This window comes from Elephas maximus, chromosome 17 (assembly GCF_024166365.1).
Source record: "Elephas maximus indicus isolate mEleMax1 chromosome 17, mEleMax1 primary haplotype, whole genome shotgun sequence".
In the NCBI taxonomy this organism is placed as follows: Eukaryota; Metazoa; Chordata; class Mammalia; order Proboscidea; family Elephantidae; genus Elephas; species Elephas maximus.
This window is the reverse complement of record NC_064835.1, coordinates 73,739,103-73,750,379: the sequence shown is the minus strand read 5'-3', so window position 1 is coordinate 73,750,379 and position 11,277 is coordinate 73,739,103. Positions and strand designations below refer to the sequence as shown.

General features: G+C 59.7%; 1 protein-coding gene across 2 annotated transcripts; it reads left to right on the top strand.

The window, feature by feature from the left end:
• Nucleotides 1-2,493: 2,493 nt before the first annotated feature.
• Nucleotides 2,494-9,067, top strand: OTX1 (orthodenticle homeobox 1). 2 transcript variants are annotated; one of them, XM_049856776.1, is made up of 5 exons: nt 2,494-2,578; nt 2,947-3,015; nt 4,625-4,832; nt 5,740-5,891; nt 7,407-9,067. In XM_049856776.1, the coding sequence occupies exons 3-5, from the start codon at nt 4,736-4,738 to the stop codon at nt 8,223-8,225; spliced, it is 1,068 nt and encodes a 355-aa protein (XP_049712733.1). In that variant the 5' UTR covers nt 2,494-2,578; nt 2,947-3,015; nt 4,625-4,735; the 3' UTR covers nt 8,226-9,067. The 2 variants fall into 2 exon arrangements, with proteins under 2 accessions (XP_049712733.1, XP_049712734.1); XM_049856777.1 differs by lacking the exons at nt 2,494-2,578; nt 2,947-3,015 and having other exon boundaries at nt 4,587-4,832.
• The last annotated feature ends 2,210 nt before the right edge of the window (nt 9,068-11,277 follow it).

The following is an 11,277-nucleotide window of genomic DNA, read 5'->3' as shown; positions in this document are numbered from 1 at the left end:
GGCTGAGCATTAAGAAAATTCGCCTGCAATTTGGGATTAGATAAATACTCTTATGGGGGGGGGGGGAATTCCATGCTACTTGATACCTCCCGACTTTCCTGAGACGGGTGGCAGCATCTGGAGCCGAAAGCGTCGGACTCCCGCTCGGCGGGCCCTGGGGACCGCGCGACACATTCCAGCGCGCACCGCCTCCCCATTTTGCCGGGCTGGTCCTGGACCAAGGCTCCGGCTGCCGGCGAAACAGGGCCCGGAGGAGCAGGAGACGGAGAGATTGCGGCACTGGGGCAAGGGCACGCACTCCGGCGCAGGCAGGCCAACCCGGGCACACAGCGCGCAGGCCCGGGTGGCTGCTCCGGGCTACGGATGCGGACGCCGCCGGCGCGCGCTCCTGGACGCTTGCACACTTCCCCCACCTCCAAACTAGTGAGCTCCAGCCAGCGCCTTGCCCCGGAACTGGGGGCGGGGGTGTCTTTCGTTTCTTTCTTTAACTCTCAGCACCATCTCCCGGGCTCCGATACCGGGGCTGCTGACTGCAGGCCGCACGGGCTGCCCCTGGCGGGGGCCTGCGCAAGCCTGAGTGTGTCCGCTCCGGGGGCCAACGATGCGCTCAGCGCAGTTTCTTTTCCCCTTAAAGCTTCCCCCCGCCCCCCGCATCATGTTTTTCCTTTCCCCTCGTTCTTTTATTCTGCTTTCCCTCTCTCTCGCTTTCTCTCCCTTTTGTGAATGGGCAGCGGTGTCTTTGTTCTGGAGAGAAGCGCCCGTGTCGCTGACTTTTGTGAACCAGAGAAGGATCTTGTAAAACCTCCTTTTCTCCTTCGTACTCCCCCACTCCCGCCCCTCCTTCCCTGCCCCTTTGATTAGATGTTCCTTCATCGTCAAAAAAAAAAAATGTAATTTCGTTGGTCTGGCGGCCACTTTCTTTGAACATTAGCTCGCTTTCAGCTCCAACTTCAATTAGAAGGAGTTGATTTTGAGAGATCAACAAAAGAACCGACCAAAGCCTTATTAAGGTCCTAAGAAGATCTCCCGGGTTCTTTGAGAAGCAGTTAAGGAAACAGTGTGCCCTCCATCATATTCTGTTACCGTATTTTATTCGGACTCCAAAGGAAAGTGTCGCTTGGGGGGAGGGGGAAGCACTTTGATGAGCTGCAGCCGCGGCCTCTTTTCACTCAGTGGGCTGCCCTTCCTCCTCCTCCTCGCCCAGCCCCCGGGCTGATGACGGTGCCGGACTCGGCGCCCCGGCCGTGTCGGCGCTCCCGAGCCATGCGCCTATCGGCTCCGTGACTCGCCCTCACACTTAACTGCTGCTCAAACTTTTCCCTCCGCCTGCTGGGGTGGGGGGATTAGAAAGAAGGGATGGGAATTCCTCGAAAGGAAATAAAGTCGTGCCTAGTATTCAGAAGGTGGTGCCATTGAAAACAACTGGCTTGTTCAAGGCTGGGGGCGAAAACGCTTTTTCTGCTTTGAAAAATCCACCAAGGTGGATGGGTAGGAGTTTGTTCGACTGGGAAATAGGCTTCGCCAGTAGGAACAACCCGGGAAAATCGCTTCAAGGAGGCTACTTCCGGGGCAGGTGGAAAAGAAGTTGAGGACAAGGGCCTGTGGCCACGTTTTGACCAGACTGTCCCTGGTAGCTGAAAATGGGAAAGAAGAGCAAGACAGAGTGGGAAAGAGAAAGTTTCCTATCAAAATCTTTCGATTCAGAAGAAGCGTGTGTGTGTGAGGGGGAAGGGACGCTGGGCTGGAACGTTTCAGAAGAAGCGTTTAGAATCTAAAAACACCCTTCGGGGAACAGGGCACGCCGAGAAGCAGGTAGGTTGCGGTGTCTCCCTTGCGGGTGCCATTTCCCAGCGCAGAAGTCTTGAGGCGCCGAGAAGGCATCTGCGCGCTGGGAGCTGCTCCCGCGCTCTGCAAAGTTGCCGGAGCCGGCACGAGCCGCCCGCGGCGTCCGCAAGCAGGTGACGGCGCTGGGAAGGAGACGCTGGGGCCCGCGCAGCCGCCAGAGGGGCCTGGGGCCCACGCTCCTCGAGTCCGCGGCCCCTGAGTCCTCGCGCCCATACCCGGGCCGCCGAGCCGGGTGAGCGCGCGGGAGAGCGAAGAAACCGGTTCTCCAGCACCTCGCCGCCACTCCCTCGGCCGCGCCGCGAAGGCGGGAGAGGGGGGAGAGGGGCGGGGGCCCCGGGCCAGGCCTCGGGACCCGCGCCCCTCTGCGGCCGGGGCTCCGGCGTTGCGCTCTCCTCGTTCGCCTGGCTTTGCGCGGCGTTTGGCAGTCGAGCCCCGGACTTAGCGCGCCACCGGGGCGGGGCGGGGCGGGGCGGGGCGGGCGGGCGGGTGGGGACAGCGGGGTGCAGGGGGCGGGGGAGGGCGGGGGCGCGCGGAGGTAACCCTCGGCTCGAGCTGCCATTGCCCGGCTCCCTGTCACTCAGCCCGCGCGGGGCCCCCGATTGGCGGCCTAGCCCCGTTACGCACTCGCCTCGCGTTCACATACTCGGGGAGGGCAGTAGAAAGGTGATCAATCTTCATCTGGCTACATTTCCAATCACCTAAACAACCGAGAAAGACAAGCCACTGCGACAAGGTAAATCGCTTGATTTATTTAGTTTACAAAGTGTCTGTTCAAGAATTCCCCAGCCCCTACCGCCTCCCTCCTGTACCAGGAGTGCAGCAACAACCGCGAGCCTCCTCCCAACTCTGTCCCTCGCACCCCCTCACCTCCTCCCTGCGGCCCTACAGCTCGATCCCCGGCGAGGCAGTGTCCCAGGAGCGTGTAGGGTTTTGCCAACAAAGTGTCTGTACAATAAAATGAAACTTGGAGGGACACACATAAAGCCACTGGGAGGGAAGAAAGAGATGGGAAGAGGGAAACTGGAGAAAGAAAGAAATCGGGGGTCCCAGACCAGCCTCGTCCAGTCCGGCGGGTAATTCCTGCGCCCCTCTGTTTTGCAGGTTGGCTGCCCGGAGGGTCTCGTTGAGGGCGCGAGGTAGATGGTGAGCGGCCGCGACAACTGAGGGCAGGTAAGGAGAAAGCCCAGGGGCCTCCCGGGACGCGGGGAGCGCGTCGGTTGCTCTTGCTTCCACCTCTTCAACTGGGTTCCGGCTTCCACAGGTCCTGGGCTGGGGGGCGGGGCTGGGGGGAATCGGCCTGGCGCCCCTCTTGGTGCGTGGAGGACCCCAGAGCGCGACTACAGTCCGGCGCTCCCGCCCGCCCAGTCTCCCCCGCCTCCTCCGAAGTGAGCGAGCTGAAGTGCTAAGTTTGGAGAAAGTCTTTGAATACACTGCAGCAGCCTAACAGAGCCGCGGTGGCTGGAGTCCCGTTCTCCCTGGGCCCAAGAACCCAGGCTGTTTCTCCTCCTCTCCTTCCCTGTAAACCCAGGCCGCAAGTCCCGGAGGACCGGGGCAAGGGCTTCTTTAGCTCTAACTTCTGTCCCTGAACTTCCTAGCCCAGCTTCCAAGGCCCGCTTTAGAGAGTTCCTGCGAAGCGGGATGAAGCGACAGGGCCCCTGGGCTCCAGCCCCACTCCTAGCGCCCCTTCCTGACCCCTGACACTAGAGCCTCGGGTTTGGGAAGCTGCGGAAACGAGGCTTCAACCTTCCAGTTAGGGGCTCGCGGGTTATGCCTCTGAGGCCTAGTTTTTTAGTTTCGGTCAGGTCCCGGGGCCGCGGGGTCCAGGGAGCAGGATAGGCAGGGGAGCTCAGGGGATCGGCTACATCCAGGCCTCCCAAATCCCCGAGGTCTTTTGGAGCGCCGAGCCGGTCACGCTTCAGCCTCATCCCGGGCCCCGTTGTCAGCAACAGGACCCAGCAGAAAGAAGGCCCGGCCCGCACCTCGGAAGAAGGGCCCGAGGCTCCGGCAGAGGCACCCGCCACCTCAGGCCGCGTCTTGCAACCACCACCTCTACGGTGGCCCCTTTTGCGTCTTTTGGTTGTGTCTGGGAGATCTGGGCCAGTAACTGCGCTTGAGGTGTGGTGGGATTCTGGGTGAGAGATCTTTCAGGGACTAGGCACAAAGGTCATCTGGAGGGGTGGCTGCGGACGGTGGGGCCGGGCCCCAGCTGCGGAAACCTTTAAAGAAACGAAGCCTCCCAAGTGGGCTCCGCGTCCAGAAGAGGCCAGGGGCGCCGGCCCTCCGCAGTGCTTCACCTCGGCCCTCGGGAGTGTCTACCTTTTCTTCCCGCTTTCAAGACATTAGAAACAAAACAGAATAACCCTTCATGTTCTGGGCAGCCTGCGGCCAGGGGCTGAATGAACGTTTGGTTGTTCAGCATGAGGCCGGCTCCCGCCGGACTCAAAATTTTGCTCAGGCTTAGGACCCTGCTTCCCCCTTGTTGAGGGCTTAGACCTCCCCAGCCCGGCCAGGCTTTTAACCTCTCCTCACTCCCAGCTCCGCCCTACGAGTGTCTTTCGCCTATTCTAAGCCCCAAGAGAGGCATGGAGACTCAGGAAAGTTCATTTTTCAAAAAAAGCTGTGGTCTCTGGATTTAGGCCTTATGGAGCTGAGTTGACCGCGGCGCTGTGCAGTCCCGGAGCCTGTGCACCCTCCCCATCCCGAGGTTTCTGACCTCGGACAGTACCTGGGAGCCAGGGTGGCTTGGATTGACGGTTACCATGTGTGTCATGTCTCCTAGGCCGGGCCCCCAGACGCAACAGAGCTCAAAGGATTGCGCGGTGGGAAGCCCGCACCGCGCCAGGCCCCCGGCCCCCTGGATCCGTCGGGGCGCCTCCACCCGGCTGTTAGCATGATGTCTTACCTCAAACAACCCCCATATGGCATGAACGGGCTGGGCCTAGCCGGGCCGGCCATGGACCTGCTGCACCCCTCCGTGGGCTATCCGGGTGAGCACCGGCCCTCCCAGCCCCTCCGCCCTTGCAAACGTTAGGGATCCTCAGTCTCTCGGGTCTGAGGCAGCCTGTTGCCGAGTAGGCCCAGGTAACCGATTGCCTAGTCTGCTTTCAATGCAAAGCTGGCTGCAGGCGCAGACAACAGAGTCAGGGGTGGGTGAGATGGACCAGGGCAGTGAAAAGGTGCAGCAATCGCCCTTCCAGCCCAACCGTGGGGGCAACCTGTCTACTGTTGTGCTCCCATCGCCCACACAGTGCATTTACCCACGGATTCGTTTCCCACGGGTGGCTATTACTTTTGTGGATCTAATCACTTTTTTCCCCCAGCAACGAATGAGAAATCTGAAGTCCCAGTGAGCTCTAACGGAAAGAGCTTGGCCCTAAGGCCTAACTTCCCTTATGTGAACATGCAGGCTGAGTTGAGGAAGGGTGGCCCTCCCCTGGACCTGTGGCTTGTACCAACTCTTCCACTGCTGAAGCTGACGGCTTGAGCCGAACCCTGGGTTTCTTTTCCAGTTTCCACTACTGCACCCCCATTTATTCTCTGAGTGTTTTCAGATCGTGTTTCTATACACCCTTCTCCCACCCCCAGCCAGCGTGTGTGTCGAGTGGAGGGGATGTGGAGGAAGGGAGATTACCTGACTTCTCTCCCTTTTTTAACTTTTGGGAGACAGGGAGGCGGGCAGTCCTGAAGACTTGGAGATACTGGCTCCCAGTCGCACACAGGCACTTTCTCCCACTTGTGGCCTAACGGGCTTATCCCCCTGGGAGAGTTTTTAATCCGAGCTCGGCTTCCCTATGTGAAGGCCGGACTCTGGAACTGCCAGGGGCCTGCCCGCGTCCTTTCGCGCTGGTCCTCGTGGCCACCGCTGACCCGAGGCGCCCCTGCGTGTCCCCGCAGCCACTCCACGGAAGCAGCGGCGGGAGCGCACTACCTTTACGCGTTCGCAGCTGGACGTACTCGAGGCGCTCTTCGCCAAGACTCGATACCCTGACATCTTCATGCGCGAGGAGGTGGCCCTCAAGATCAACTTGCCTGAGTCCAGAGTCCAGGTGCGCACGCCGGGGGCTTTTAAGAGTCAGAGTTTGGGCGCCGGGGCCGGTTGGGTATGGCCCAGGCTGATAAAGGCTCTCGGAGCCCCGGGAGAGTGGTGTGGTGTGGGGGATGGCCCCTCTCAGACTCCCCCTAGCGCTTTCACCTGGGCCAGGAAGATGTGGCAAAATTAAGTGAAAAGGCTTAGAGCTCTGAATCGGGCCATTGGCTCCGGGGCACCTTTGGTATCCAAAGTCCTTTTAAGGACTGCAGAAGGAAGAGCGGGGCTCCCGAACGTAAAGTGCACTGTGGGGCCCGACACTTGCCCCTGTTTCTTCGATTGCCCCTGGACTTGGCAATTTTCCTTGAGAGCCTGAATTCTGCCTCCACCCTTGCCTTCCATCTGGGGATCCTGGAACTGGAAGAGCGGAGCTTGACTGGAGCGTGGTGCCCTGCCTGGGAGTGAGCTCCGGGCATGGCGTACCTTGTTAAAAGGCGTTTCCTCTGCCCGGAGAGGACGCCCAGCGCAAAACCTGGCTGCGGGTTTTGCTATTTGTGTTTTTGTGATGGAAAAACACCTGTAAAATACTGTTCGGATTCTAACCCAGAGCTCTCTTTAAGGGCTTTTTATCCTGCATTCTTTCCCTGGTTAAGTGCTATGGCTGCTAACCAAGGGTCGGCAGTTCGAATCCACCAGGCTCTCCTTGGAAACTCTATGGGGCAGTTCTACTCTGTCCTATAGGGTCGCTGTGAGTCGGAATGGACTGGACGGCACTAGGTTTGGTTTTTTTTGTTGTTTTGTTTTTTTGTTTCTTCCCCTGGAGTCTCAAAAAAGGCCCAGAAATGCAATGCCGTGTGCCGGGGCCCTCTGAGAGGAGTGACAACTTTATGAGTGACCGTCCTATTTGGTTCCCCACCTGGAGCCCAGAAGCCCAGCAAAAGCCCTCCCAGACTTCCTTCCCCAGTTCTCCGAGAGCTGCATTTGTTCAGCCTCCCGGTCCTACTCCTGCTCCTGCCCAAAACGTTCGCCCTCCCAGTCCGGGCCTCCAGGGGTTGACTCAAAGTGTCTGTCCCCAGACTTGGTGAAACTGTCCGTTACGCCGAAGCCTGCTCTGTGCTTCGCCCCCCTTTCTTGAGCTCTGCTCCTAGCAGACAGGTCCTCCAAGCATCCTTGGGGGAGGGGACAGGCCCCTATGGGGCTGTGGAAAGTAGCCAACAGCAGCAGTTTGGCAGAACCTCTGGCGGGACAGAGCACTGGTCCCGCCCTGGGGCCCAATTCCACTGAGCAGGAGGGAAGGTCCGCCACCCTCCCCAGGAGTCGGTAGAGGAGGGGCTTTGAGTAGAAGGATGGGGGAGGGTGGAGGAGCTGGGAACACAGGGGCAGGGTCTGACTGGGAAGGGTGGAGGCCTGGGTAGGAAAGGGCTGCGAGATCCTGGACGGGGTGGTGGGTCGAAAGGGCGGGGGAGCAGCAAGCTCCACTCGGCCCCCTTCCCCACCCCTCCTGACTTGCTCTCCCCGGCCCGGCCCACTGCAGGTCTGGTTCAAGAACCGCCGCGCCAAATGCCGCCAGCAGCAGCAGAGCGGGAGCGGGACCAAGAGCCGCCCGGCCAAGAAGAAGTCTTCCCCGGTGCGGGAGAGCTCGGGTTCCGAAAGCAGCGGTCAGTTCACTCCACCCGCTGTGTCCAGCTCGGCCTCCTCCTCTAGCTCGGCCTCCAGCGCCTCCGCCAACCCAGCGGCTGCAGCGGCGGCGGGCCTAGGCGGGAACCCGGCGGTGGCAGTCGCGTCGTCGCTGAGCACGCCGGCCGCGTCGTCCATCTGGAGCCCAGCCTCCATCTCGCCCGGCTCAGCGCCGGTGTCGGTGTCCGTGCCGGAGCCATTGGGCGCACCCAGCAACGCCTCGTGTATGCAGCGCTCGGTGGCCGCTGGAGCCGCCTCGGCTGCGGCCTCCTACCCAATGTCCTACGGCCAGGGCGGCAGCTACAGCCAAGGTTACCCTGCGCCTTCCTCTTCCTACTTCGGCGGCGTGGACTGCAGCTCATACCTAGCGCCCATGCACTCACACCACCACCCGCACCAGCTCAGCCCCATGGCACCCTCCTCGATGGCGGGCCACCATCACCACCACCCGCACGCGCACCACCCGCTGAGTCAGTCCTCAGGCCACCACCACCACCATCACCACCACCACCACCAGGGCTACGGCGGCTCCGGGCTCGCCTTCAACTCCGCTGACTGCTTGGATTACAAAGAGCCTGGCGCCGCCACTGCTTCCACTGCCTGGAAGCTCAACTTCAACTCGACCGATTGTCTGGACTATAAGGACCAAGCCTCATGGAGGTTCCAGGTCTTGTGAGCCCAGGAGTGGGAGGAAGAGAAGAAAAACTACCTGCGCCCTCTGTGGTCCCCGTCCTGTTGCTGCTGCTGCACCGCCCGCCTTTGCCTCGGCTTCTCCAGAACTGATTTTTCACGCCCTAAAAAGATGCCCATTGCCTGCACTGCCGCCCCCATCCTCGTACCATTTGCTTGGGGGATGTGCAAACCCGCCCACCCCTTGGAGGGGGATCCGGTGCTTCAGCTAGACCCACCGGTTCTATGCGCGGGAGCTGTGTGCTCTCCTCCCCACCCCCACCGGACTCCCGAAGTCCCCCCTTCCAGTCTCTCTGGACACTTATTATGCACTTGCAGCCTCCGGAGACTCTTAGTTCTGACCCGCTGTTTGAGCCCAACACTTATTTATTCTTCTGGACGCTTGGAGTCACTAACTGGCGTATCTGCCCATTGGCATATTTCTGCACCCACACACTACTCCATATCCAAACAACCACTAAGTGTTTCTTGAAGACTGCCGCCCTTCAGCTGCCCTGGGCCCCGCTCCCCGCCTGCAAGCCAGAGCTTCCTGGCGTTTCCTCCTCCTGATCCTGGCCGCCGGGGTGCGCAAAGGCAAGGCCCGCGGGAGCGCGCCCCCGGCCTCCCGCGCACAAGTCCACTTCCCGCCCCGCCCTGCGCAGGATTGGCTCGCGCTTCCGCCTCGGCGGGAATGTTGTACATAGTCGGGTCCGTTCCAGGGGCCACTTCAACGTTTTAGTTGCTGTTGAGAACTGAGCATTATCTCAAGTCTTAGCGCCCAGAAAACAGAACTTTAAGATATATACAGTATACATATATATACGCATATAAAACAAAAGCAAAAAATATTTCCCTTCTGCCCCCCTTCCTCTCTTCCTCAAATGATGGCTCTTTCACGTTTTCAGTTATTAGGAAGCTGTTCTGTCCTCTTCACACCTTTTCCCTCTGTGTATTTATTAAAGAGAACAGCTTGGTTCTAGGAAGCTGGGCGCAGAGGACTGGGAGAGTTCGGGAGTGTGGAGATAACAGCTAAGTCAAGGCACTTGGGTGGGAAGTAGGTTGGGCAGCGGCGCCAGACCCAGCCCCTTGCCCGGTGTAAGCACAGAGTCGCAGTTGCGGTTTAGAGACCAAAAACAAAACAACAACAAAAGTCAAAATACACGTATTATGAAAAAACAGACAACAAACCCAGGCCCCAAACCCCAGTTCCAATTTCTGTGTCGGCTTCTCTCTCTCTAAACTACCCTGTTTTGTCCAGTGAGTTTTTAGTGCACCTTCATTCTCCGAAATCTGCGGAGAGCCCGCGCCTGTGTTATCAGTTTTGGTGGCTTTGGCCGCTTCGTCCAGTAGGTGGGAAAGTAATTTTTAAATTTGATTTGTCCGATGTGAAGATCACAAATGACTTGTTGAAATGTAAGGCAGTCCTCCCCCTCCTTCCCCTTTATCTACGTTATTCCCCGAAAATAAATGCAAATTAATGAACGATTTCTCAGTGTTGCTCTTCTGATTCCAGTCCCAGGTCCTGGTCTGGAGAGGGGAGGGCTGAAAGCAAGCGGAACCTCGATGTTAATAACTCGCGTGTTAATGACCCACGAGAAGCTGGGCCCCAAAGGAGAGGGCGGGAGGAAGTGGCAAGAAGAGCCCCCAGAAACATTCTCTTGAAGAGTGTCGTGTCCCCGTCCGCCTGGCCTCTGCCCCAGGCGTTTTGACCCCGTATATCCCTTCGCCATCCAGGGTAGAGACAGGTGTCAGGACTCAATGCCCGAAGCAATTCCATTCTCTTCAGGTGCAGGAACCTGGCACTGATTTCTTCACCCTAATTGCTTGCACCAGAAAAAAGAGGGGGAGGGTAAGAAGGCCGGGAGGCGGGAAAGGATGGCTCTGTAATGCTTTCAGAGCTGAGCCAAAAAAGAAAACAAAACGACCACAAAAAAAAAAAAAAAAAAAGGTCCGTGTCCTGCACATTGGCAGTAGACGACCTTCCTTTCTGCCGAGCTGTCTCGGGTGGCTTCATTGTGGCTGGGGAATCCGCGTCATTCCTTCCACGTGCTAAAATGTCCCTTTAAACCCTCAGTCTCCTGTCAGGAGAAAACAAATTATCTTTGCTAGTATAGTGAAGTTTCTTTAAAACACAAAACCTGGAAAAGTCGACAAGGACGGGTTTCACTTTGACAGGGGAAGAAGACTGCAGCCGGGGCTCGGGAGGACAGTTCCACCTCCCCCAGCGGGGGGTCGAAGAGTAACGGTCCCCCAGAAACAGACCCCGGAGCTGTCCAGACTGATCTGAAACCTCCTGGGTGTAAGGCCGGGAGGCTGCTTGACTTGTTCACGGGCGGGAAGGAAATAAGGAAACAACGAAAAGTTTCCTGCGAAGTGACCAACACCCTCGTACTCTTTTTATTCCGCGTGAGGCCTGAGAACGCAGCGTGAGGCCGAGTTCGGAAAACGACCCCTCCTCCAGGGCCTGGCGCTGAGCGAAGTCGTTGGGCTCGGAGCCTCGGCTGGAGAGAAGTCTCCTCAGCCGCGTCCTCCCTCTGGACTTCGCGGGCCTGGCTCGGGGCTCCCTTCCCACTCTGGCAACCCGGACCGCCTTCGACTCCGCAAGGTCCCTGGAAGGACACAGGGGCGGCGCCGCCCGCCAGGACGTGGGCCCGAGGTCAGGGCCCGGCGGCGTCGGCGCGAGCTCCCCCTCGGGGCGGCGCCTTCAGGGAACGCGACGCCGAGCTCCTCCTGCCGGGGGCGCCGCGGGCCCTCGGGCGCCGGGTCCGCACGTGTGGGCGGCGTGGGCGAGGGCCCTTCCAGCTCGCGCCCCCTTCCCCCGCCCTGGCCGGGGCACCTGGGCCGCAGGGCCTCCCGGACACCCCCCTCAGCGGGCCCTCCAGTGCCGCGCCCGGGCCGCTCCAGGCCGGACGCTGGGCTGCCCCACACACCGCTCCCGGAGGCAGCTTCTGAGGCGCTGGCTGCGCGGTGAACTGAACTCGGGAGACCCGGACAACCGGGCGGCCTCCGGAACGAGACACCAGGCCCCCTGGGTGGGCCTCAGTTTCCTCGTTTGTAGA

Excerpts from the sequence above, each read along its gene's own strand:
- OTX1 (XM_049856776.1), top strand. The coding sequence starts at position 4,736 with ATGATGTCTTACCTCAAACAACCCCCATATGGCATGAACGGGCTGGGC. Across the intron at positions 4,833-5,739 it reads CCCCTCCGTGGGCTATCCGG|CCACTCCACGGAAGCAGCGG; the intron begins GTGAGCACCGGC and ends GTGTCCCCGCAG. Across the intron at positions 5,892-7,406 it reads TGCCTGAGTCCAGAGTCCAG|GTCTGGTTCAAGAACCGCCG; the intron begins GTGCGCACGCCG and ends GGCCCACTGCAG.